The sequence below is a fragment of the Nymphaea colorata genome, chromosome 2, assembly GCF_008831285.2.
Source record: "Nymphaea colorata isolate Beijing-Zhang1983 chromosome 2, ASM883128v2, whole genome shotgun sequence".
Lineage (NCBI taxonomy): Eukaryota > Viridiplantae > Streptophyta > Magnoliopsida > Nymphaeales > Nymphaeaceae > Nymphaea > Nymphaea colorata.
In genome coordinates this window covers 5,495,762-5,523,122 of record NC_045139.1, presented here as the reverse complement: position 1 = coordinate 5,523,122, position 27,361 = coordinate 5,495,762, and the positions used below count along the sequence as shown (strand labels likewise).

General features: G+C 36.9%; 1 protein-coding gene across 1 annotated transcript in view; it reads right to left on the bottom strand.

Annotated features, from left to right (window-relative positions):
- Positions 1-7,614: 7,614 nt before the first annotated feature.
- Positions 7,615-27,361, bottom strand: part of LOC116246882 (probable LRR receptor-like serine/threonine-protein kinase At3g47570) — a 76,109-nt gene continuing 56,362 nt past the window's right edge. The window contains exon 2 of the mRNA XM_050076044.1: positions 7,615-8,046. Within this exon, the coding sequence (XP_049932001.1) occupies positions 7,685-8,046 (362 nt within the window). The 3' untranslated portion in view covers positions 7,615-7,684. The remainder of the gene's footprint in view (positions 8,047-27,361) is intronic.

Sequence of the window (27,361 nt, the reverse complement as noted above, 5' to 3'; positions counted from 1 at the left end):
TTCTTTGTTTGGGTGCTGTACAGGACCCCTCGTTAAGCTAGAAGGAACTATATATTGGCGACATCAACAATTCAGAAAATTTTCACGTGATGAGAGATTCTATCTTTCTTTTTACATCATTCTGATAATCCCGGACGTGTGTTGGTATCTGAACCACTTAACGATGACAATTATGTCATTTGGAGTAGAGACATGATAATGGATTCGTCTACCAAAAATAAATTAGGCTTTATAGATGAATCCATCAAAGAGACAAATGAAAGAGATAAGAATCGTGCCTTATGGGTTAGATGCAATAATACGATTCTTTCATAGATTTTAAATTCTATTAGCAAAGAATTGCTGTTAGTATTACTTATGCTACTTCTGCTCAAGATGTGTGGGAAGATTGAAAAATAGGTTTACTCAGACTTTAGCACCAAGAATATATCAACTGTAGAGTTTTATATGTCGACTTCAACAAAAGACTATCAGTTACCATGTACTACACAAAAAATAAGGCGCTATGGGATGAACTTAATTCTTATTCTCTCGTACCGCTTTGTTCGTGTGGTGCTATGAGAATTTACTCAGACCATATTCAAAGAGAAAGAGTAATCCAATTCTTGATGGGGCTAAATGACTCGTATGGAGCAATTCGTGGTTAGATCTTACTCCTTGATCCATTGCCTTAACTTTAACAAAGTTTATGTTTTAGTTCTACAAGAGGGAAAACAACGTGAAGCAAGATTCACGTTGTCATATTCTGAGGCTGCTCTAGCCATCACTTGCAATTATAATAGGAAGACGGAACTTTCAATTTAAACAAAATAATGGAAGACGTTAGAGAAAGCCTATGTGCAGCTATTGTCATGGTACAAGATATATAAAGGAAAAGTGTTATAAGCTAATCGGCTATCCTGCTGGGCATCGGCTTTATGACCCAAATTTCAAGTCTTCCATGGTTGCAACTATAACACAAAACCAGAAAGTAACAGACCTCCATACTGTCGATGGTGTTGGTAGTGGTAGTCAAGGTAACATGGGAGTTGTGCCTTCTTTCACTACAGACAAGTACCAGAAACTCTCGTCACTCGTTAAAGATCAAACTGCCTCAATCAACTTCGTAGGTAATATCTCTTCATGTAATCTCAATTGTAAACCTTCGATTATAGATTTCGAAGCAAGTCAACATATTTGTGCCAACAACTCCTTCCTCCAAAATCTGAAAACTTGTCAGACACCCATAAACCTTCCAAATGGCAATGTAATCCCTGCTCATCAAACCGGTGACATTCACTTTTCTTCTTTTACTCTTGACAAACTTTGTGCGTTCCTTCTTTCAAAGTAAATTTGTTATCAGTTAGTCAACTAACCAAGACACTAAACTGCTCGGTAACCTTTTTTCCCACACATTGTGTCTTGCAAGACTGGCATCGAGGACGACGATTGGTCAGGGTGAAGAAAGAGAAGGACCATATGAATTTAAATCATTGGCTTCACCTACAAAATGCTTTGACATAACCTCGTCTCAAGACCTATGGCATAGGCGGTTTGGTCATCTTTCAACTTCTCGACTTAGGTTAGTTCATTCTTATTTAGGGTTGAATTGCTACTTGAATAAAGATATTTGTTGTGATGCTTGTCATCGAGCAAAATAAACACATTTGAAATTTGATTTAAGTGATATTTCTACTAAGAAGCCTTTGAATTAATTCATTGTGACATTTGAGGTCCATATTCACGGTCAACACTTACCGGAGCACATTATTTTCTGAGTATTGTGGATGATTATACTCGCATCACATGGACTTTTTTAATGAGACAAAAACATGAAACATTATATCTTATGAATTTTTTTTTGCCTTAATAAAAAATCAATTTAGTGTCACCATTAAAAATGTGAGATCTGATAATGGTACCAAGCTTTCTGATAATGGTACCAAGCTTTTTTCTCATGAAATGCAATTTTTTCTCAATCAACAAAGTACCATTCACCAACATGGTTGTGTCGCCACACCATAACAAATCAGAGTGGTAGAGCGCAAACATCGTCATCTCCTTGAAGTAGCGAGGACCCTTCGTTTTGAAACAAATTTACCAAATCAATTTTGGGGTGAATGTGTTTTAACCACCACTTATCTTATTAATCGTACTCCTACACCTACCTTGGGAGGCATAGCTCCATTTGAAAATTTATTTTCATTTGAAAAATTATTTAAAAAAAACCATCATTTGAACATCTACGTGTCTTTGGCTCCCTTTGCTATGCTACCAACAACAACTACAAAGGGAAATTCGACACTAGAGTGCATAAATGCATCTTCATTGGTTACCCTGAAAGACAAAAAACATACAAGGTCTATGATTTAGAAAACAAGAGACTTTTTACTAATTGGGATGTTGTTTTATATGAAAATATTTTTCCATTCCAACAAGTCAAGGAGGAAGAAAGATCGATTGTTTTGCCTATGCCAATAACCCAAGACAGTATGATTGGCCCATTCAAAGAAGTGTCGTTTGACAATGAAGCATCACCTACGGCTGAACTTAGTGAAGACCCAAACATGTCTGAAGGTAGTGAGACACTTGTTCCAACTCATGATATATTTTGTCTGAAATCCAAAACATCAATAGAGAAACCATGCAATCAAGCCATGCCTTGGAATTTGAGCCAACTAAACACCTTAGAAGATCCTCTTATCGAAACAGACCAGCCACTTGGATGAAAGATTTTTATTGTTCTCTAATTTCGACACCTTTGATCAACGACGACTCGATTGCAAATCCTGTAATAGGTACGAAGTATCATCTTTCCAAGTTTACTTCTTTACATCATTTCTCTTCTAATCATTCCATTTTTTTAGCCTCTATAGCATCAATTTTTGAACCAGAATCCTACGAAGAGGCCAGTAAACTTAAAGATTGGCGAGATGCCATGTTCTTAGAATAAGTGCATTACGGGACAATAAAACATGGACTTTGACTACTCTACCAACAGACATCCAACCCATCACTTGTAAATGGGTATACAAAGTAAAATTTCAGCCAGAAGGACCCATCGAACGATACAAGGCTCATCTAGTAGCAAAAGGATTTTCACAGAAAGTGGGATTAGATTACAATGAAACATTTGTTCTAGTTGCCAAAATGGTAACAGTTCAAACCCTTCTTTCAGTCGCTGCTGCAAAAGGTTGGTTACTATATCAAATGAATGTAAATAATGTCTTCCTACATGGCAATTTGCTTGAGGAAGTGTATATGCAAATACCACAAGGATATAGCCGTAAAGGGGAGAACTTAGTGTGTAAGCTTCATAAATCTCTCTATGGCCTTAAGCAGTCTCCAAGAAATTGGTTTCACAAATTATGTATGACACTTAAAGAATTTGGATTTATACAATCCAAAGCAGATAAATCACTATTTACTCTTAAACAAGAAGATGTGTTTTTGGGCTGTTTTAGTATATGTGGATGACTTGATCATTGCCAGTAATATGGAGGATTTGTGAAAAAATTTAAGTCTTTCTTGTGCCAAAAGTTATGCATGAAAGATCTTGGCAATCTTAAATATTTTTTGGGCCTAGAAATTGCCTGGTCAACTGAATGAATATATTTTTCACAACAAAATTATGCACTCAACACTATAATGAGGTCAGATTGTTAGGCGCAAAGCCAGCAAGAATTCCCGTGGAGCAGAAACATGATCTAGATACTACTTAAAGTGAAGAAATGAAGGATCTGATAAAACATAGAAGACTGGTTGGGCGCCTAATTTATTTGAGTATCACAAGACCAGATATTCAGTTTGCCATTCATGTACTAAGTCGCTTCATGCATACATCAAAGTAATCACATTTTTAAGCTGCCCTGAGACTTGTTAGATTTATTAAAATGAATCCAGAACAAGGCATTTTATTGGACAAAGAAAATAATTTTCAAGTAAGTGTATTTTGTGACTCAGATTGGGCTACCTGTCTTGAAACACGAAGATCCATCATTGGCTATTGTGTTCTCCTTGGAGCATCTCTAATATCATGGAAAACTGAGCTATGGCAAATGCTGTTTGTGAGATAACATGGTTAAGATATTTATTATATGACTTAGGTGTTCAACACTCACTACCAGTAAATTTGTATTGCGGCAATCAGGCTGCAATACATATTGCAGCCAATCCAGTATTTCACGAGCGCACCAAATATATTGATTGATTGTTATGTAGTACGAGAAAAAATCAGTCAAGGTGAAACCAGAACATGCTATGTCAGAAGCAAAGAGCAGCTGGCCGATCTCTTTACCAAGGCGTTAGGCAAAGAGACATTCAAACATTTGTTATCCAAACTGGGCATAAAAAATCTTTATGCCTTAGTTTGAGGGGGAGTGTCAAGAATAAAGGATCAGAGCCTTATCAAGAGCTGTTATGCATCATTCTTGGTGGATTAAGATGCATTTCGAGAGAATAGGGATACACATGGAAAGATATGGATGAACATGATCTTGTGTTCCTAAAATCGTGTGTCGATAACTCAGCAAAGATATTGTAACGATGCATTTCTTGTACTATATACATGTTCAAAGGGATCAATAAACATAATGTTCTCTCCAGCCTTCTCTGTTCTTCTCTAGTTTTCTCAAAGCCAAAATGATAGGCAGAAATAGAAGTTTTTAACATAAAAAGAACAGATTTTGGCAAGAAAAAAGTATGAAAATCTATTTGGAGGAAATTGGTCTTGGTGAATTCATTTATAAGTTATCCTTGAACGGTAGATACACATGAATTGGTAAGAAAATGTATAAAGATCGATTGGTGGGAAATTGGTCGTGGTGAATTCATTTACACTTATGCTTTGAACGATAAACAAGTAGCAATTTTCAGAACAAGTGCCAACTTAAGAATAGTACTTGAATTACAAGGAGATCGTCTTCCAGTTAAAGTAAAGGACTCATCTGTTCTTGAACTATACCATCTGAGGCATGTAATCTCATTTTCTCTTGCTCTTCCCTTATCATCTTCCCATAGCCATGTAAGAGAGCTATTGAAATTTCTTATTTAGAGCCAAAAGCCACTCTTGAATGCACCGCAAGCATGAGCAACGTGAAGCCAAGTCTTGTTTATTTGATCAGCTCAAATAGGCATGATTTTTCTTTTGCCTTCGTTACATCTATATGAGTAGATAATGTGCATGTATGGCTAGTTGATTTTTCTATTGATAGAAGGACGAACGATGAGGATGAGAGCTTGTGGTGGGATTTTTTTTTCTTTTATGTTGAATTTTGAGGTTGGAGATTGTCCAAATCGGGAAAAACACTGTGAATACATAGATGTTAGATGCATTTTAGTATTATCGCTACGATTGGTTTTCACTAGGGCAGAGGGCGTGGGGCTGCCTAGGCCATGGCCCCACCCCAGCTAATTGAAAAAAAAAAGAATTACATTAAAAAAATTAAATTTTTTTAGCTGCGTAATGTATTTTTTGGATTTGGGTTTAGTTTAGGTCTATCTGGATAAGTTCGTTGGACCATTTGGCTCGCCCCTGAAAGAAAAAATCCTCCCTCATTTTGACATCTTTCAAATCCTCATTCCATTGATAAACTACCTATTGATTTTCCTATTAATAGTCTTAAAAGAGTGATCCACATTTAAAAGAGTGTCTTCCTAACGGGATTGAAGCACAAGAAAAGCCTTCTTAATTGATAGTTGGTTTTTTCTTTTATAGTTTAGTCTCTATCTCCCGCAGCCAATGGTGGGAAAGGCATACTTTTTTGCAATACATAAGAGTAAAGGATTTTTTTAATTTTGTCAATATATATATATATATATATCTTATTTTTTAAAAAATTTCAAAAATAAGTTCTCTGTCCATGAGCCCAATTTCCTCTCTTGCCTACATAAAATTATTGAAGTTGAAAATTTTGGAAATTACCTCCAACATCTTAATTTCTATATAAAAAGAAAAAGGGGGGTTAAAATATCTCGTTAATAGATCATTTTTTCTTACTTCTTTTATTCACTCTTTCTCATTTTTTCTTATTTTTTTCTCTTATAATATTTATATCTTTATATCTCTCTGATTATTCTCTTAACATCTCTCTTTACGAATTTTCCTTTATCTATTTCTTTTCTCTCCCTTAAAAATATTATTTACATCTCTCTCTCTCTCTCTCACACACACACACACACACACACACACACACACATATTTTTTCTTAAAATCTTTTGCTATTCTACTAGTTTTTCATTCTTTATTTTTTTCTCTTTTCAAAATCTTTATCTCTCTCTCCCTCTTGCACACATTTTTCTCTTAAACTCCCCTGCTGTTCTACTAATTTTCTTCTTTCTTAATAATATTTATTTCTCTCCCATTCGCTCATTTTTCTCTTAAAATATCTTGCTCTTTTACTAGGTTTTCTCTTAAAATCTCTCTCTTCTACTAGTTTTTCGCTTTATTTCTTTACACTCGCTTATAAATATTTATTTTTCTCTCTCTTAATGTTCTCTTAAAATCTCTTGCTCTTTGACTAGTTTTTCTCTATCTATATTTTCTCTCTCTTAAAATATTTATCTCTCTCTCTCTCTAAGTGTCTTGATAAAAGTTTATGGAATACTTTCTTCTAAAAAAAATTTCCTTCACATTATTTAGTTTTAACTTCTTTACCAAGTACCACTTCACATATAGGTTCAAGATAATGTTTGGGTGAATATAAAATGCATGGAGAATGAAGGTTAGTTACACATGATAAAGGTGTCACGAATGGGCAAGCCAACTAATCCCTTTTCTTCTTTTGAAAATAAAAACTATTTTTAATACACTAAAAAAACCAAACCTAAATAATTTTTGGGATGCAAACAACCCTATTTGCACAAAAGGCAATATCAGGCTGGGTGAGGGACACATATCCCAATGCTTCCACAATACTTCAATATAAAGTAACATCCTTGAACTTCGAGCTGTGACTCGCAAATAATTTTACGAATGTGGCCATCGGCGTGTTCATGGGTTTGGTCTTCAAGCATTTTTGTATGCTTGAAATGATTAAAGATATTACTTTCTTTGATATGACACCTAGCTTCCTCTTAACAATTGGTGAAATAGCTTCCTTGGAAATAGAATGAAGAATTTCCAAGTCTCACTTTTGCTTGGAAATAGCGTCATTTTGGTCCTTTGTTACAGGGCCATTACATAAAGCATGCTCCAATAACACAATGATGCGCACATCTCATCCTCCTCATTCAAGGGCTTTTCTTTTGATAAAATTGGACTTCAGTCCATGACTTACTGAAATTGTATTTTTGTTCATTCTTCTTGTTGTGCATTTTTTTGGCAGGTTTGAGAAATTGTGCTGAGGATATAGTACATCAAAATTTTAGAAAATTGAAAGGATTTATGTGAACTATGGCGATTGAGGCATCCTTAGAACAAGGCACAAACTGCAATAATGGACAAAGTTCCAAGCCTCTTTCATATAACTTGCACTGGAAATGTCCGAGTTGTTCTACAAGATTGGTCACTCAAATGCCTTAGGAATAGAACACACAAGCATATTAAGCATATCTTTATTAAATCCTGTACGTAACTGTAATTGAGCAATGCAAGTGACAGTTCTCAATCAAAGCAATCAAACTACATTTCCACCTTCAACTAGTTTAGCAGATGGCTGGTCACGCCCTGGAATTAAATCTCATTGTATCTATGGATATATTTGAATTATCCTTCTATCATTCTTGTCTTCTGTCGTATCCTTCTCAGCCCTACAACCACTTCCTTCATGTCCACTCTCTCATTTGGAGACACTCTTGAGCATGACAAGCCTATCTGTATGATCATCACTAGCAGCTCATTCAAGGTAGCTGATCTTTCAGTTGGAGTAGTATTGCTTTCATTCAAAAGATGGCTGTCAATGACATCTGAAATTGCAACAGGAAATGCTTCAGCCACCCATTGCCTCAAACTAAAATCCCCATCGAACTGTTCATCAGTAGGCTTTCTTCCTGTAAACATCTCAAGGAGGAGAATTCCGTAGCTGTAGACATCGGCTTTGGCTGACACCTTTCCGGCCATCCCAAATTCTAATTCAACCACTCAACAATATTAGACATGATTAGCAAGCACAATATAATTGGCTAATTCTCATCTATGACACAATTGCACTAATTGGTTTTGGGCAAGAGGTCTGGAAATTAATGGATAATTGGTTTTGGGCAAGAGGTCTGGAAATTAATGGACTTAAGATCAATTGAACCAATCCTGCCTTTCTCTTGTTGTATTCTCATATATACATCTAAAAAAGAATACAAGATTATGTCTTAGAACTAGACGTGGTTATCGGGCCCGGGTCTAATCCCACCTGTTAATGTATCGGGCCGACCTAGGTCAGCCAGACCGGATAACTTTTAGATATTAACTTTATTTTATTAATAATAAATATTGTTATCTAAAGTATATTTTGTAATAAAAAAAAATATTTTTATATTTAAAAAATATTTTTTATGTAATCGTGCCGGGCCTGGGCTCAGATTTCGGACATCAGCCTGGCCTAGACCCGGTTCTTGCCAGTCTTAAGCCATTAGGTAGAAAGGTATTTACGATTAGGATTCCTTTATACAAGAAAGGAAAAAATTTATAACTTCTGTTAAAAGAAAATGATCAATTGTAGATTCTTGTTTGTTGAGGACATGCAAACAACAAATGTGTACATGAGCACAAAACAATGCAAAACATCGAATGCATTGTCCATGAAAAATAGTTTACCAATGACCTTTGCATTGTTGAGTTAGGAACCACTTGTGCATGTCTTTATGTGTGAACTACCAAATCATGATGATTAGATGGATCATGGGTGTTTTCACATCAATTAGTATATATATATTGATGTTATATTGCAAACCACAGGAAAGTATAATTAGTAAAACCACATAAGTGAGGACCAAATTATACATATATATATATATTTATTTATATAAAATTGAAATCAGTTGGCTACCTATGTTACTCTTTCTCTTATTTTGTGACCCAAAAAACAGTCTCAATGATCAATACGGTTGCCAAAACATTGACTATCATCAATGCATTTTTTTTTGCAATGTTTTAAACAATACAAAATAAAAAAAAAGCTTAGTCAGCTGATTTCAAAATGAATGAATATATATATATATATATATATATATATATATAGAGAGAGAGAGAGAGAGAGAGAGAGAGAGAGAGAGTCCATTAGGACTGAAAAGCCCATCCACTCTCTCTTTTGTCTCACTTCATCTCACCTCATCACCTCTCCGGCCCCTCCAACCGGATCCCACTTTCTCTTCCACTTTCTTTGTCACAGCACTATTGAAGAGAAAGAGAGTATGTTCACACATGCACACACACATATAAGAACTCAAAGCCAGGCCAGGTTGACTCAAGAAACGATTCAGGCAATTATACTCACATTTTGAGAGACACAAAATTTATATAAAGACAAAAAATAAGAGATAGTACATACCTGGTGCAATGTATCCGGTGGTTCCGAGAGCGGCTGTAAGAGTAGAAGAATTCAGACCAACTAGAATCTTTGCAATGCCAAAATCAGAGACGTAAGCTGTCATGTTCTCATCTAGAAGCACATTACTTGGTTTTAGATCACAATGAACTATAGTCTCGGAGTAACCATGGTGAAGATATTCTAGTGCACAAGCCACATCAATCATGATATCCAATCTCCGAAAGAGGTTCAAGTGATGGCCACCCGAATGTAGGCAGACTTCCAGGCTGCCAAGGGGCATGTATTGGAGAACTAAAGCCTTGAAATCTGTACTAGAACAGGACGTATAGACTTTAACGAGGTTTCGGTGCCTGATTTGGCGCATGACTGTGCACTCGATATCAAAACTTTTAGATGCTCCTTCAAATGACAAGTTAAGGATCTTAACAGCCACCATCGCTCCATCTGCTAGAATTCCTTTGTACACTGAGCCAAAGCTTCCACTCCCAAGAAGGTTTGCATCACTGAAATTTCTCGTTGCATGCAATAGCTCTTTGTAAGAAATCACTGGGAGTGTAATTCCTCGTAATCTTTCAATGTCGTCAGGACGCTTCGACAACCCCCTCTTTCTATAGCATGAGATACCAATGAGAGTGCAAACAATGACCAAAAGTGCTGAGCCTCCAATTGCGCAAGCGGCAATGACTGCCACATTGCTCTTACTTTGTCTCTTTGTTTTGTCTAAGCACAATGGGACAAGGAATTTAGGAGGTCCACATAGTGCATAGTTCCCTAGGAACGACTCGGCAGAAAGGTTTGCAAACATTCCATCACTTGGGATCTCTCCTTCCAACAGATTGAAGGACAAGTTCAAGACCTGGATGTGTTGAAGTTTCTCCAATGATTTTGGTATCTCACCGGAAAGCTTGTTGTGGGAAAAGTCAATCGCTTTAATGTTTACCATGTGATCAAGTTGTTGAGGAATGTGACCATCAAATGTGTTCCAAGAGAGATTCAAATGCTCTACCATTTGGAGCTTTGATAATGATGCAGGCAACTCTCCACTCAGCTTGTTTGCAGATATATCCATGTTGATCATCATGGCAAAATTCCCGAGATCCAAAGGCAGGTGACCAGTGAAAGAGTTGTCCTGCAACTCTAGCTGCCACAAGCCCTTCAACTCAAAAAGACCAGGTGGTAGTGTTGAGGACAAATTGTTTGAGCTTAGATACAGCCTTTGCAAATTAGTGAGATTGTTTATAGAGCTTGAAATTGACCCAATTAGCATGTTGTGTCCAATATCAAATGAATACAGGTGGACCAACTGGTAGATTGATAGTGGGATTGGGCCTTCTAATGCATTGTTGTCAAGAAGCAACACTTGTAAGCTGTGCATCTGTCCTATATTTGGTGGAATGAGACCATTTATTTTGTTGGTGCTCAAATGTAAGGAAACTAACTTGGTCAAGTTGGCTAAGGCCAATGGGATAGTACCTTCAATCAGATTAGAGTCAATCCAAAGACTCCACAAGGTGGTTGTCAGGTTTCCAACAGAGGCCGGAAGAATGCCGTTCAAAAGGTTTTGTGATAGATCAACGTCCTCTAGCAGTCGACAGTTGGTGAGGGATGTGAGAATGGAGAGCTCACGGTTGCCAGGGACATTGGTCAACATATTGCTTTCGAGGTACAGGCGCCTGAGTTGTGTCAAGCTACCTAATTCTATTGGTATGGGACCACTGAATTTATTGTGTCCGGCACTGATAACCTGGACACTGGTAGCATTCGAAAAAGAAGGTCGGAAAGGGCCATCTAAATTGTTGTCACTGATTGCAAGTACTTGGAGATTGGGCAGGAAGCGGCCAACATCTTTAGGGAGATGTCCTGTTAGTTGATTGGTCATGACACTCAATGCCTGAAGAGTGGATATGTTAAACAAGCTCTCAGGCAGTGTACCAGTGAGATTGTTCACTTCCACACCAAACCATCGCAAGCGGGTTATTCTTCCCAACTCGGAAGGAATGTTCCCGTGTAGATGATTTAGACTAACATCAACTGTGTCCAGTTTTGAGAGGTTGGCAAAAGTGACTGGAATGGTTCCCGTGAGCCTGTTACCATAAAGATTTAGGAACTTGAGTTCCGGCAGACCGCCTAAGAACTCCGGAATGCTTCCATAGAATTCATTGTTCATTGCCGAAAGTGCTTGGAGACGAGGACAATGGCTCAGCGTTTGTGGGATCAACCCTCCAAAATTGTTGTAGCTTACGTAAAGAAACTCTAACTGAGGGAGGCAACTAAAATCAATGGGAAGATGACCATGGAAGCTATTGTTCGTGAGATCAAAAACCTTCAAGAAGGAGAGATTACTGATGGATGGGGAGAGGGTACCTTCAAGTGCCTTTCCCGAGAGGGTCAGCGCAACGACCCTTTGTGAGCCACGACTGCATGAAACTCCATTCCAGTTGCAGAAGGAGATGTTGGAATTCCAATTCGATAACACATTGTAAGGGTCTTTAGTGATGAAGAGTTTGAAAGACAGCAATGCGAATTGATCAGTCACGTTGCTCAGAGAAACAAGCGCTGAGGGCACCTCCCTTTGGCCAAGAACCACAATCAGGGTGGAGGAGGAGAAACACAAAAGAAAGACAAGCAGCTGAGGTGACCGACCGGTGGTAGCCATGCCTGTCCAATTTCAGAACATGCATGAACAGAAATTCAAGGTCTTCAATTTATGTATAGATTCTCGTCTAGAAAATTTGTCCTTTTCTTTTTTCAAGTGGTAGAAGGCTCCAGTCTTAACTGCTTTGGAATACATTTCTTCATATTTCCAAATTGAGGGGCACGTCTGATGATTACACCAATGAGACTCTTTATTGTTTCCCTTTACCACTTTCAACTCTATTCAATCCCAAATCAAAGTTGTCAATTGAACTTCATTTTCCCCTAGATATCACGAACTGGTTTCGACCGTAAATTTTAAAATTTTTTGAGTAAAATTTAAAAATTAAGGGAAAATAAGACAAATGGTAGGCAATTTAAAAAAAATAAATAGATGAGAAACAAATAAAAATTAGAAGTTGGAAACAAGCAGTTTAGCAACTTGATCTAGTCCATCCGTTTTTAAAAGAAGTTAATTGTTTTTTATTATCTTATATAGATTGTTTGTTTATTTCTCAAAAGAATATAATTTTCATATTTTGTGATGATCCACAACCAAATCATTTAAGTCACTGGATCGACCAGCACATGGAAGTTGCTTAGTAACCTCATCCACTCGTTTCAAAAGCTGATTTTTCCACGATGGCTAGCTAGCTGTACATGTTGAACGTCCATTGACTCAAAATAGCCATCATGGTCGGATGGCGACGTTGTCAAAATCGGCTTTTGAAACGAGTAGATGAGCCTAAACTTCCATGTCACGGCCGATGCGTCCATTTCCAATAATGGATTGCTGGGAGGTAGGCTCCCCACCTTTATTGCCAAAAAAATTATATCTACAAGAAAAAGCAGTTGATGCAAAGCATCAACAGGAAATATAAAAAAATTATATTTCTAATAATGGATTGCCGGGAGGTAGGCCGATGCGTTGATTTCAACGACTTCTTTGTGAATCAGCATAAAATATAAAAAATTATATTCTTTTTGAACACTAGATAAACAGTATAAAAAACTTATTAAAAACAATTTTTTTTTTAAAACAGGTGGACTTGATCAAATTGACATAGCGAAGACTTAAAAGCAAGCGGCCGATTCAAGCGAATAATATTTATAGCCTCAACTATTCAACTATGCCGTTCGTGCTACCGTGGCTCCCCATGTTGCACTAATCAAACAACGTAGTAGTTGCAAACATTTTCATGACTGATGAGAAACTCACCGACTTTTTCTTTCTTCTTTTTTTTTTTAGAAAAAACAGTGATAAAACATGAAAAGTAAGCCCGCTGAATAAAACGGCAAAAAGATAGAAAAACAAAAAACGTGGTTTTCCTGTGTTTTTCACATTTTTTAAAATTTTTAAATTTTTTTAGAAAGTCAATATTTTTTTTGGTTTGAAATTGAGTAGAGTTGAAAAGGGGTAAAGGGAAAGAAGATACCGACAAGACAAAAAAAAAAAAAAAAGACTATTGCATGTAACCATACATTGCCGGACACACCCACGTTTGATTTCTTTGAAAAAATCAGACAAATATTTTCCTCGCGTTTGGAAAGAAAGAGCATCTTCCTTGATTTTTCTTCACGCGCAATGAAAATTCAGATCCATTACCGGACCCACTCACGTTTGATTTCTTTGAAAAAAAAGCCCAAGTCTTTAGGACCCTCCAGTTCGCAGCATTTAGGGATGTCAACGCATCAGATTCGGATCGGATACATCTTCAACCATATCCGTTTTTTCGGATATTCATATATTTGGATTCGTATTTGGATTCGAATTCGGATAAAACAAAGTCATATCCGAATCTGATTTTACAATCCGAATCCGATCCGAATCCGATTTTAAGTCATGCAACTTGTTATTTGTTGTCATGATCTTCATTTCCTTCTCACTCATATGCCCAAGCCTATAATGCCACAACAATGATTTATTCTTACATTTTGCCACAACCACTGTGTCTTTCACATCTGCAGTCATGTACAAAGTGCCATGTTTGTGACTTCGTGCTATAACCATAGCACATTTGGTTATCTTTCAAGATCCGCCAACAAAGGTAGTAACATAGCCTTCGTCATCTAACTGCCCGACCGAAATGAGATTCCTCTTCAACCCTGGGACATGTTTGACATCTTTTAATTTCCATACATGTCCATTCTACATTTTTATGTGAACCTCACATTTTCCTACAATATCCAGAAGTTCATCATCTGCAAGGTATACTCTGCGGAATTTTTCTGCAACATAGTTGTGCATACTTTCATTAGAATACATTGAATGAAAAAATGCACCAGAGTCTAAAATCCAAGACTCTATGGAGCTGTGTACACTCAAGGCAAGTGCATCAGCTATATCTTCTGTTGCTGCATTTGCTGAATCATCTTCACAATTTGGGTTCTTCTTTAACAACCTGCAATATCTTTTCCGGTGTCCTGGCTTACCACAGCTCCAACAGCCATCACTTCGAGGTTTGGATTGACTTCTTCCCTTAGATTTGAACCTTCCACGCTCTTGGTACCGTTGATTAATTCTGTCCCTATTTTGAACATTTAAGGCAGAACCGAAAGGTTCTCCTGCCTCTCTTTTGCGAATGTCCCCACTAAGTATTAAATCTTGAATACCACTGAACTTTAATTTGCTTGACCCCGATGAACTACTCACGGTGGTCACAGTGGCACTCCAACTCTCCGGTAGAGATGACAGTAAAATTAGGGCTTGAACCTCATCATCAAACTTAATATCCACAGAACATAATTGAGAAGTAATAACATTGAACTCATTTATGTGATCCGTAACAGAGGCACCTTCAGCCATTTTCAAATTAAATAATCGACGCATCAGATATACCTTATTCGAAGCAGAGGGTTTTTCGTACATATCTGTTAGCGTCATCATCAAACTTGCTGCCGTCTTCTCGTTAACAATGTTGAAGGCGATGTTTTTAGCCAGCGTCAACCGGATGACTCCAAGGGCTTGTCTATCTAGCAACTGCCAATCTGCATCAGCCATTGTTGCGGGTTTCGCTCCCATGAGCGGTTCAAGTAGTTTTTTCTTATACAAGTAGCCATCGATCTGCATCTTCCAGAATCCGAAGTCTTTACTGTCGAACTTCTCGATTCTGACCTTTCCTTCTTCCAACGCCATTGTTCCTACCGCGAACGAATCGAGCTATGATACCATTTGTTAGTAACAATACACAATAAACTCTCCTCTCGCACTCTCAAGAGAGGGTTAGAAGCAACAAGGAAGAAGACAATGATTTACGTAGTTCGGAGCAATAATCTTCTACGTCCACGGTCGGACAGATCTCTTGTATTCTCTCTCTCAGATGAACACATAGACAGACACACAAGCGGCGGCCATCCTCTAAACATAAGGATTATGGTAAACCCGCATTTGTACAAAATGACATATATGCGCTTACATATGAAAAAATTTTCAGTATGGATCAAGTTGAATCCGCGGTATTGCGTATGAGTGTCCAGTATGGATCAAGATCCATACACCAATAGCTTCGCGAGCCATTATTTAAAAAAAAAAAATCAATTTGAACATGAGTAGAAACAACCAGATTAGAATTTGAGACTTGGAACTTGCTAGCAAGGGGGAGCTTGCCAAGCTCGAACTCTACTCATTTACTTAACTTTAACCCGAACATGACTTGTTGATTAGATGAGTTGAGCTCGATCCGAGTTTAACTAAGAGAGGTCAAGAGTGAACAAGAGTTGGCTCGACTTATCGAACATCCATAATTGTGGTTAGGAATTAAACCTGGTTTTTTCTCTTCCACCAACTGAACGAGAACTAAGGGGCAAGACTCTGGCGGTGTTCTGTCTATGGAGTAATTGAACATCCCGTGTGTAACTGAAGAAGATACATCATGCCATGGGTTGTCCAAAGCCGACCCTTAAGATTAAACTATTGACACTAGAGAATCAAAATCTCATGCCATCTGAATCTATTCAAATTAAAAAAAAAAGAGAAATTTTTTCTTTATTATTATTGTTCACCTTCACAAGTAATTCACGTGGAACAAGGGACACCAATCGTTCAACAAGTGTTCATGTACTGGAGAAGCCACGTTTAAATGAGCCTTCTGATCTAAGTCACCCGGACTCTTCTATTTTACAGCCGCACCCCAGTCCCATCGAGTCGGGTGCACACCTAAATTAATAATAATAATAATAATAAAATACCTTCACCGCATCGCCACACCTAAATTTTTTGGGATGTGCCGCTCCAGCACCCGCATCCGCACTGACACCCTTACCCGCACCCAGGTGACATAGCTTATGATCTTCGGCTGAAAGTGAAAGGGTGATGTTTTTTTTCTTAATAAATGCAAAAAATTAAATGAGGCAACATAAATGGGACCAGCATATGATGATGGCCGTGGCAAATTTTATTCAATTGCTTCGGTCTCTTGGTTTCGCCAAACATTATAATCCAAATCCAGAAAAAGGATCAGGAGGGACCATTTTATGTCTTCAGACTCTATGTCATAAAAATGCAAATTCCGTTTTGTTTTCGTTTTGAGAATATAGCAAATCATGAAAATGACCATCTAAAAGCAATTTTAAGCGGTTACAAAACTGAGGTTCTATCTTTTATTATAAAATTGACATTTTACGGAAAATAACATTTGAAAAAATATCTGAAGAAAAGAATTTTAAACGAGTACGTAACTCTATTAAAGCTACTTATGAAAAGGGTAACTTAAATTTTTAAAATATTAAATAAAATAAAAAACTCATCACCTACAGACTATTTAATGCATCTCAACTTTAGTAAGCAAAATGCTTTGTCTTCGAATTGATCAATGCTTATACGGTGCTTTCTAACTTTCTCCCAAAGATGCTAGAGATTAAAAGTCCTTCATGGTGAAGGAATCCTCTGTTCTATTTTCGAGTCGGAAATCAATTTTCTTGTGTTGCTGTTTTTCAGGGCAGTGTATCCTTAAAACTTAAAAGAGTAATCAAATAGAAAATGTTATTTATAAGAAGCCCCAGCTTAATAATGTTCAAGTTGAAGAAGGTGAGCCATAGGCCAGTCTTTGTCGACAGTATAGAGAAAAAGAAACCATCGTTGCTCCTTCGTCAATGCCCTTTCCCATAGTACCTTTTGAATTTTGTTGTTTCTTAATAATTCAATGTGTAAGGAATCCGCACTTGCCCTCATCATGGAGATAAGGTATGTATGTGGCCACGATGTTCCATTTTTTTTTTCTTTTCTTGCGCGTGAAAGTAAAAATTTGCTTGACTTGACTGCTGAACATTGAACAATCATGGCCACTAAAAGAAAAAAATGAAAAGTTGAGAAAGAGCGAAGTTCCTTTTCATCTCTTCCATCAATTGGCAGAGACGCAGTTCCTTTTCCTTTGTTTTTCTTTTTTTCCAATTACTATTTTCTTTTTGAATTTCCACTTGGAAAATCGATTAAATGTGTTTTGAAGCTCAGACCAGTTCCCCTGAGTTACTACATTACAGAATTACTAAATCCTATCAAAATTTTGAAAATATAATTCGGCCCTCAACAAAAAATTCTTAGTTTTACTCTAGAAGGCCTTTCTTAGTTTTACTGTAGAAGGAAGGCCTCAAATAGCAAACCTGGTTACATGCACCATATTGGTGCACGAATTTTCGTGCACAATTATATTAATGACTAAAATACTCTTAGTTTGCACACAAAAAAGTGCACGAATTTTCGTGCGCAATTATATTAATGACTAAAATACTCTTAGTTTACATACAAAAACTTTTTGTCAAGACAAAAAAAATAAAAATAAAAAAATTGCAAAGGATGTTTCTTTTAAACAAATGACTAAAATGTCCTTACATCCTTTGCTGCCTAAAGTGTGCATGGTGCACACAACTTTCTCTCTGTCTGAGAAAGAGGTACCACACCCTTCGGTGCTGGACCCATAGGGACGCTCCTATGTTAAGCTTGTTTTAATTAACATGATAATCATGAGAGCTTAGTGCCTTGAGCCCCTTTGTCCCTAACAAAATGAACATCCACTTCAATGTGCTAGCTTCAATTTTTTATTTGTTGCAAATCTACTTGTCTCACTTATTTTAATTTTTCTTATTTTTAGTTTTTCTAAAATTTAAAATACTTCAATTTTTTATTTGTTGCAAATCTACTTGTCTCACTTATTTTAATTTTTCTTATTTTTAGTTTTTCTAAAATTTAAAATAAAAATTCATAATTTTTCATATTTTCTTTTTCAAGCTCGCCGTATTGTACCGAGAAAAACTTCGCCGCTTAAAACTTCAAAACGTAATTTGTGACTAACTTGAAGATAATCACAGAAAACTCATTAAAAAAAATGAAAAAAAAAGTGGTAAATTAAATGGACGTTTAAAACTTTAAAAAACACTTTTTTGAAAAAAATGTTAAAAACAGAAAAGAACTCATTTTGAACGCGTTTTTTTCACTTCTTTTTCACTTTTTTTATTTTTTTAGTTTTTTTATGCCAAACAGTTTTTCTTTTAATTTTTTATCTTTCATTTGTTGCAAATCTATTTATCTTGTGATGTTTGTGTTATTTGTTTCAAACTTATTTTATTTTCCCTACTTTTAGTTTTTAAAAATTAACCGTATTTTTTTTCTAAAGCTCACGTATTATACCTGGAAAAAGTCTCACCATTTAAAACTCCAAGACATTATTTGTGATAATGGTTTGAACTTTGAAAATTAAACCATAATGAATTGTAGCTTTTAAGAATCTTAATATTCCTTTGACAGCTCTCCAATGAGATTGCATAGGATCGTAAATAAATTGACTGAACCTTATAATTACCCCCAAATTTTCAAGTTTCAGATATATCTAGCATTTTCACAATTATTTTCAACAATTTTGGGTCTCAAATACTTCAATTTATCACAGTTCTGGTCCAATTACCTTCTAATTTGGTTATGGAATATATTTTGGAACTCATACGAATTTAAATCTTAACTTCCAACCCAAGCCGTACCTCAATCTATGCTGATAATTCATGTCAAATCTGGATCTATACTCAATCCAAAATCCCAAGTCAAGATCCAAAACCAAGCCTTAGATCAGATCTGCATCCAAATCCCAACTTTAGATAAAAAATAGATCCCTAGATCCCAATCTGGATATAAAACTGAGCTCTAAATCTAAAACTAAGCCTTATATCTAAATTCAGATCCAAATTCAAAGTTTTGATCCAAATCAGAACCATAGATTTAGACCTAAATCCAATATCCAGATCCAAAATCCTGCCCTAGATCCAAAAAGAAGGTTAAATATTCATAATTAGACTCGAGAATCAAAATCGAGCCCAAAATAGGAAAATGGATTCAAAAAATCGTCCACAGGTTTAGATTAGATAAAAAAAAATCCAGAAATCTAGATAAAAAAATATTTGAGACAAAAATGTTTGAAATCGAACCCAATAATCAATTCCCAACATCATTCTTAATAATGACCCAATATTGGAATAATGCTTGATGGTCTACAATCACAATCCCCTTTCAAAAAAACTTTTTCTTCTTATATACAATAATTACAAAAATAAAAATCTTAGATGAATGTTATGGTAGGAATGAATGATTTTTCTTTTCAATTTTATAGGATCAATGCATTCATTCATTCTCACTCACTTTCACAGTCCCCTTTCAAAAAAACTTTTTCTTCTTATATACAATAATTACAAAAATAAAAATCTTAGATGAATGTTATGGTAAGAATGAATGATTTTTCTTTTCAATTTTATAGGATCAATGCATTCATTCATTCTTACTCACTTTATTTCACTTGTGATCACAATAACCTCTGCAAAAGAACTTAAGCAAGATGAGATAAAGCTCTAATTAAGTGGTAACCGAATTAGAGTAAAATCTCAAACCTACTTAAAGCCTTAAGAGAACATTAAAGTAATTTCAAAATGGTTTCACAAGTTTTTCAAATGATATTTACTGATTCTACTTTTTCTCCAAAACATTTCACATTTTCAAGCAACTCTTCAAGAATCTTTTCAAAAGTTTGAAACATCGAACTTTCAATATTTTCTATACTGCATATAGAATAAAAAAGACATTTAAGTTAAAACGAAATGCATTAATGATGAACATAGCCCTTGGATTGATTACCTCTGGTAAAGGTGCTGGGAACGGTCGATCCTCGTACCGACGGGCGAGTCCATTTCTTTCCTATTTCAAAACAGAACCTCATTTTTCTAGAGCACTCCAAAACCAACCAAAATTTTGAGGATACAAACAGATGGTGACCGTGATGGGACCCGTCATCGTTTGGCTATGGTTATAATTGATGTGCTTTCACTAACTTGAACATCTCATATATTGCCAATGATAAAGCATGTCCCCTATTTTGACCTTGACCCCATTGACATTTCATTACATTGCTTGGTGATTATGTTTGCTTTCTTGCACATAAGACTAATTGAGGAGGATCAATCATGTTCACTTAGATCTAGTATCAAATACAACCCTCCTCAATTTTAGAGTTGTTTAAAAACAATGTTTGTTCTTCTATTTATTTCAATCATCATCTTAGGCAACATTGCATTAGAGACAACTCATTTTATATGATTTCTCATATTTCAAAATTTCTCATACTTATTTTATCCTGGTCATCAAGTTGTTGGGTTTGGTCTTTGGTGATAGCACAAGACTAAGCCTTACAACTAGACCACACCTTGGCACGAAAGCCCCCTCGTTAGTACCATGAGTAGTAATTTATGGTATATCGATGAGCGATCAAGAAGTTAATGAACCTTACCCTTAGTTGCCTAAGGAAAAATCTATGCTAGTACTAAGCCTTTTGGCTAAAGTATATAAGCATAATTTGACATTGGATTATCGTGACACAAAATTATCTCAATTAAGTAGCTATACCCACTTTCTATGAAAATTATTTCAAATGACATATAGATGTGCAAAAAATCTTGCGTGATATTTTACAACCTCATTGCATACCTCTACTTCATGTTGTCTTGGTCTACCTAGTCAATCTTTTCACTAATTCAATCTTTATCCTTTAGAATCATCATTCAAGATGTATTCTTTTCAACGTGGCATCACCTTTCCTTATGATCACATCCTCTTTGGGGAAGAACCCAAACGGTCTACTTACATCTCTCTTGAGTCTAAACCTTTGGCTCCCGAATGTGATTGGTCTTGACATCCCACCTTCTCTCGGATGTTTCCTTCTTACTTTGAAGAATGTGGGCTACAGACAGTGGCAGCCGGAGGAATGCAGTCAGTTGATGGAAATTTGGTACATGCAATAATTGAGCGTTGAAACCCAACGACCTCCTCTTTTTGGTTTTCATGGGGAAAAATGACAATATTACTAGATGAATTTGCCGAAATATTAGGCCTCCCTACCCCAACTTGTGACCCAAATGATCCATTGGAAAAACAATTCCTTATGAACCCAGCCAAGGTCAATGCAAATGACCTTATAACCCATTTTACTGGATGAAAAACTTGGCCTCTAGTAGAAAAACATGAGAACCAAAGCATCAACTTGAGAAACTTATATGAAGAATTTGGAGCCTCTGTTGAACCTTCCACTTTGCCTCGAAAAGCCAATAAAAGAATCAAACATGGTATGGTGCTTTGCACAGTGGGAGTGACCCTTTTCACCATTAGAACCGACCTCCTAGATGTTCGTATTGCTCAACTTTTTCGGGTACGGGGGCATAGTGGGATCCGTCACTTGTCAGTAGCAATGACAGCCTCAGCCTTTCTCTACCGAGGTTCACCCGTTTCACCATTGGAGATATTGACTTCGTAGAAGGATGCACATATGTTTTACAATTATGGTTCCTCAAGCATGTGGGACCTCAAGCCAGTCTATTCAGAAACACTATTGGAGCATTGACAATCTTAGAATCATATCGCCGTCTGATCGAACGCTTAGATGGAGATGAGATCATTTGGGACTATTATGATCGTCGTAAGAGTCCACCTCGTTACACTCACCATCCTTACGGGCGTACTACACTCTTGGGCCCCTATTTCATAACTAATTATTGTGCTGATAGATGCATAAGACAGTTCTCTCAAAGGCAGAAGATGGTTTCCATGCATACACCAGTTGGAGCAATTCCTAAATTCGACCTCAGTTCTCCTCAATGGGTGGCATTGGTTGCAGTAGCCCGACAAGAATGGAAGGCGCAGATATCTTACACTTGGTTTGCAGGCCTAGTGGTAAAGAAAGAATATGCCGAGTGGTGGGATGCCAACCGACCACCATCCATCTTTTCCTAAAAAGTTTATGTTGTCAAACTTTGCACTCCTTATGTCATCTTCAATCATCATCATCTTTGTTAGTGTTTTTTTTTTTTTTGTTATATAACTTTGAAACTTTTAATGCAATATGAACCTTCATTTTGCCATCTTAATAACTCCCATTCTCTTATGTCAAGGTGAATACTTGGAAGCTAACAAGATAGTTGAAACTAGATCGCAAACTAAGCAAGTTCCTTAGAATGAGGCGTCATCTTCTGAACTCCTGCCAAAAACACTTGGCCTCCCAGCAATGGAGCTAGAAGGTTACCATATGTTCTGTTTGTTCATTGAACGATTCATGAAGGATCAAGACGATTAAAAGGCCTTGATGGTTACTCTAGAACCAGAACATGAAAAAGCTGCTAAGCAGAAAAGAAAGAAGAAAAATAACAAATCTTCTTCTATAGATCGAGATGAAGGTCATATGGGCTCAGATTCAACAACTAGTAAGGAGGAAAAACCCGAGTTGCTTCCTCACTATAAGAAAAAGACAACAAAAAGAAACAAGAAGGGAAAAGAAATTATGGAGGAAAGCAGCTCACCTATCTCTGTCACCACTGGAAGTTCGAAAAAGAAACCCAAAAGAAAAAGAAAGCCTAACAAAAGAGGCAAAATGACCAAAAAGTACATCCCCAATAGTAGCTCAAACCGTGGAAGTTTTGCAGAAAAAATAAAGAAGGTCAAGAGCCATAAGAAAAATACCAAACCAGAATTTGTCAAATCAAGTGATGATGAAAGTCTGAGTAAGCGCAGATTCTATGAAATGAAAAAAAGAATGAACAATCTTGAGCTTAGGGGGAAGGAAAAATGTTCATACTCATGTGAGGACTACTACCTTGGCATTGAAGGGGAAGAAGACGTGAAAGGCTTGCCCAAAGAATTCTTCAGATATGATGGAACCACTTGCCCACACATTCATCTTTCAACCTTTTTCAATGATAACTACAAAATTCGAACAAATAACAGAGCTTTGTTCCGATATTTTTCAAGAAGTCTTGAAGGCATTGCCGCACATTAATACAAAGAAAATGTCAATCCAGTCGAGCTGAAGGAATTTGACAAATTGATTAACATGTTTGTCGAAAGATTTGAACAAAATGCTCTCATGGCTCCAACCCTCAATACTATTTGCAGCCTTCGTCAAAAACAGAGAGAAAAGACTCATGAATTCATCCAAAAATAGAAAATTCAATGCAACAAGATGAAGGAGCCCATTTCTGAGACACAAGTCTTATCACTCATCAAGAAAACTCTTGCCCAGCCCTTGAAAAGTCTCATCCGCAATGCTCTGATCATGACTTTTGTTGAGTGGATTGAACAAGCAAACTCTATAGAAGAAGGAATTGAGGAAGGAGATTTTGATGGAATTATTGCCCCTAACTACAAAGAAGATGAAAAGAAAGGAGGAAAGACACAGTTGTATGCACACTTTATAGTCAATGCTGGCATTAGAAAGGAGCATGACAATCGTTATAAGTAGGACAAAGAAGTCGGTTTCAAGAAGAAAATGCAGTTTTTTAAAAGCGACGATGAAAGGAAAATCAAGCACCCAGGTTGGTGTTGTGATCAGAAGTTCACTCCTCCCACTCAGTCCCATGAGAAGATCCTGGAATACTTCCTCACCAAAGGAACTATCATCTTGCCAAAAGTATCTAAGCCTTCAAAAATGACGGGAGGAAATAAAGAAAAACTATGTAAGTTTCATTGAGCCCCTGATCATGACACTGAGGATTGTTTTGTTTTCAAAAACATTATCCAAGACTTCATCAACAAAGATCTCAAGATTAGTGATGATAGCATCCCTGAGGTGTTGAGGAATCCATTTCCTAACCACAGAAAAGCGGCGGTGGCCATGATGACCACAGACACTCCACTCCCATACCATCCGCAAGAGCACATCCGATCTTGTGATAGAAGCAGTTCGCATAAAGTCATGATGACAGATTGAGGAAAGAAACCTCTAGACTTTATTGCTATGATGAGCAGCAAGATGGAAAGTCCACCCGAAAAACTTCCCATAATCCCAAAGACTTTTATCCTACGAAGCGGTGATGATGAATCATCAGATGACTCTTCGGATAAAGATTCGTCCTACTTGGGTGAGGTTCTGCCCTTAGAAGAGTGTATGGTTGAAGGAGATTGGATTCAACCCTCCAAGGAACAATCAATTACCTTTTCAGAAAAAGACATCTCGAAATGGGGATCATGTAGATGCTCTTTACATCATCGTCTAGGTCAACGGGATGACTGTGCCACATGTATTGATCGAGGGGGGAAGTGACTTAAATATTTGTTCTGATCTCACAGCCAAAGCATTGGAGTTTCGTGAAGACAAATATCGCTCAGATGATATCAAGATCTACGGATATGATGGTCGAGGCATGAACAACAAAGGTGCCATCGACATGAATGTGATCATTGGAAACACCAACCATTGCATTGTATTCCATGTGTAGATGTGCCACCATCATATAACTTACTTTTGGGATGACTGTGCCACATGTATTGATCGAGGGGGGAAGTGACTTAAATATTTGTTCTGATCTCACAGCCAAAGCATTGGAGTTTCGTGAAGACAAATATCGCTCGGATGATATCAAGATCTACGGATATGATGGTCGAGGCATGAACAACAAAGGTGCCATCGATATGAATGTGATCATTGGAAACACCAACCATTGCATTGTATTCCATGTGTGGATGTGCCACCATCATATAACTTACTTTTGGGATGACCTTGGTCCACCAAGTACGAGGAATCTCATCGACTCTTCATCGGTGCCTCAAATGGAATTCTGGCCCATCGATCATCACCATACGTGCTGACGATCCGATCGAAAGGTTAATGCAACCAATGCTCCCTAGCCCAATTAATTCGGTGGATGTACCTAGCATAAGAACAGCAAAGGACAGACCTTTGGAAGAATAAATGCATAAAATGGAGATAGGTGAATCATCGGAGAGTACCCATACCATTTCATGAAAACCCTAAGGGTTGTCAGTTTCTTATGAAAGGTGGCTACCGTCCATTCACGGGCCTCGGGAAAAATGAAGATGGCATTTTATAGCTGATTAGCATCCATTTTCAGATGAATACTAGAGAACTGAGATATCATGCAAAAATTTGAAGAAGATCTTGCAGGCTGATAGTATTCACGTTTGTTTTAAATCCTCCAATGGATTTTGTAATCTTAAATTTCTTTTTGTCAAGTCTCATGAGAGGACCCTTCTATAAACTAAGAACTTTTTTATGCAATGCAAGTAATCTTTTCTTGTCAATTTTAATTTTGTCCAATTCTTTCCTTTATCCTCTTCTTTATAGGATGTCGGAACTCAACATGTTTGAATTTCTTGTTTTTCCTCAGAAGTCCCCTCCAGAAAGCATTTGTCAAACAAGCAGTTGGTGAAACGGAACCTATGGTAATACCCAAGTCAGAGTTACCAAAATTCACTCAGATTCAAAAATAAGAACATCCATCATCCTTGGTTAATGATCAAATTGAATAAATTAATATTGGAACCAGTAAAGATCCTAAAATTCTTCAAATTGGCACTAGTTTGTGAGTGGATGAGAAGAAAAGATTGGTGGACTTTCTTATAAGTAACCAAGAAGCTTTTGCTTGAACTTATGAAGATATGTCAGGCTTAGACCCCTAGTTGGTCGAACATCATTTGCCCTTAAATCTTAATTGCAAGCCGATTAAGCGAAAGCTGCACAAGTTTGATCCTCGACTAAAAGGCCCTGTAAAAGAAGGATTAGAAGACCTACTAAAGGCAAAATTTATTCGTGCCATGGATTACCCTGAATGGTTGGCAAACATTGTGGTGGTCCCCAAGAAGAACGGCAAAGTCAGATTATGTATCGACTTTCGAGACTTGAACAAAGCCACGCCGAAAGATGATTATCCACTTTCAAATATTGATTTGTTGGTAGATAGTACTACAGGTATTGCCATGTTCTCTTTCATGGATGGATATTCTGGATATAACCAAATCAAATTAGCAGTAAATGATCAACCTAAGACCGCTTTTACTTCGCCCTGGGACACTTTTTGTTACACGGTAATGCCGTTTGAGTTAAAGAATGTTGGAGCAACTTATCAAATAGACATGGCTGCCATCTTACATGACCAAATAAATAAAATCATGGATGCATAAATCGATGACATATTGATCAAATCCAAGACGAGAAAAGATCACATTGAAACTCTTGCCCAAGTATTCGAAAGGCTTTAACAGTATAAGCTTCGCTTGAATTCTCAAAAGTGTGTGTTTGGGGTTGAATCAAGCAACCTATTGGATTTCATGGTCAGTAAGAAGGGGATTAAAATTGATCTTACGAAAGCTAAAGCAGTCATCAAAATGCCACAACCTACCAATATAAAAGAATTATGAAGTTTGCAAGGGTGAATCCAGTCCATCAGGTGATTTATTTCCAATTTAGCCATGAGATGCAAACCATTCAACTAGCTGCTAAGGAAAGACGCCAAGTTTGAATAGGGTTTTGAATGCCAACAGTCATTTGAAAAGATCAGAAATACCTTCTGAATCTGCCAATTCTAAAACCCCCAGTGTTGGGTAGACTGTTGCTGATTTACATCACAGTGAATGAGTCAACATGTGATGGTTTTTTGGCACAATATGAGGAAGAAAATCGCATCGAACATGCAATCTATTACATTAGCACGTGTCAGTACGAAAGTCGAAAAAACTTGTCTACCATTGGTTTGGATGTGCCAGCTGAGACATTATTTACAACCTTGTGAAGTCAAGATCCTCTCCAAGCTTAATTCTCTCAAGTATATCTTGGAACAGCCCTTTCTTAATGGACGCATCGCCAAATGGAAAGTTCTGCAAATGCAATATGATCTTGTGTATTTCAGAAGTCAATTAAAGGACAAACAATTGTGGATCAATTACCAGACTTTCTTCAGTACAAGGAAATCAGAACGAACGATGAGTTTTCAGACGAACATGTACTTAGATTGGA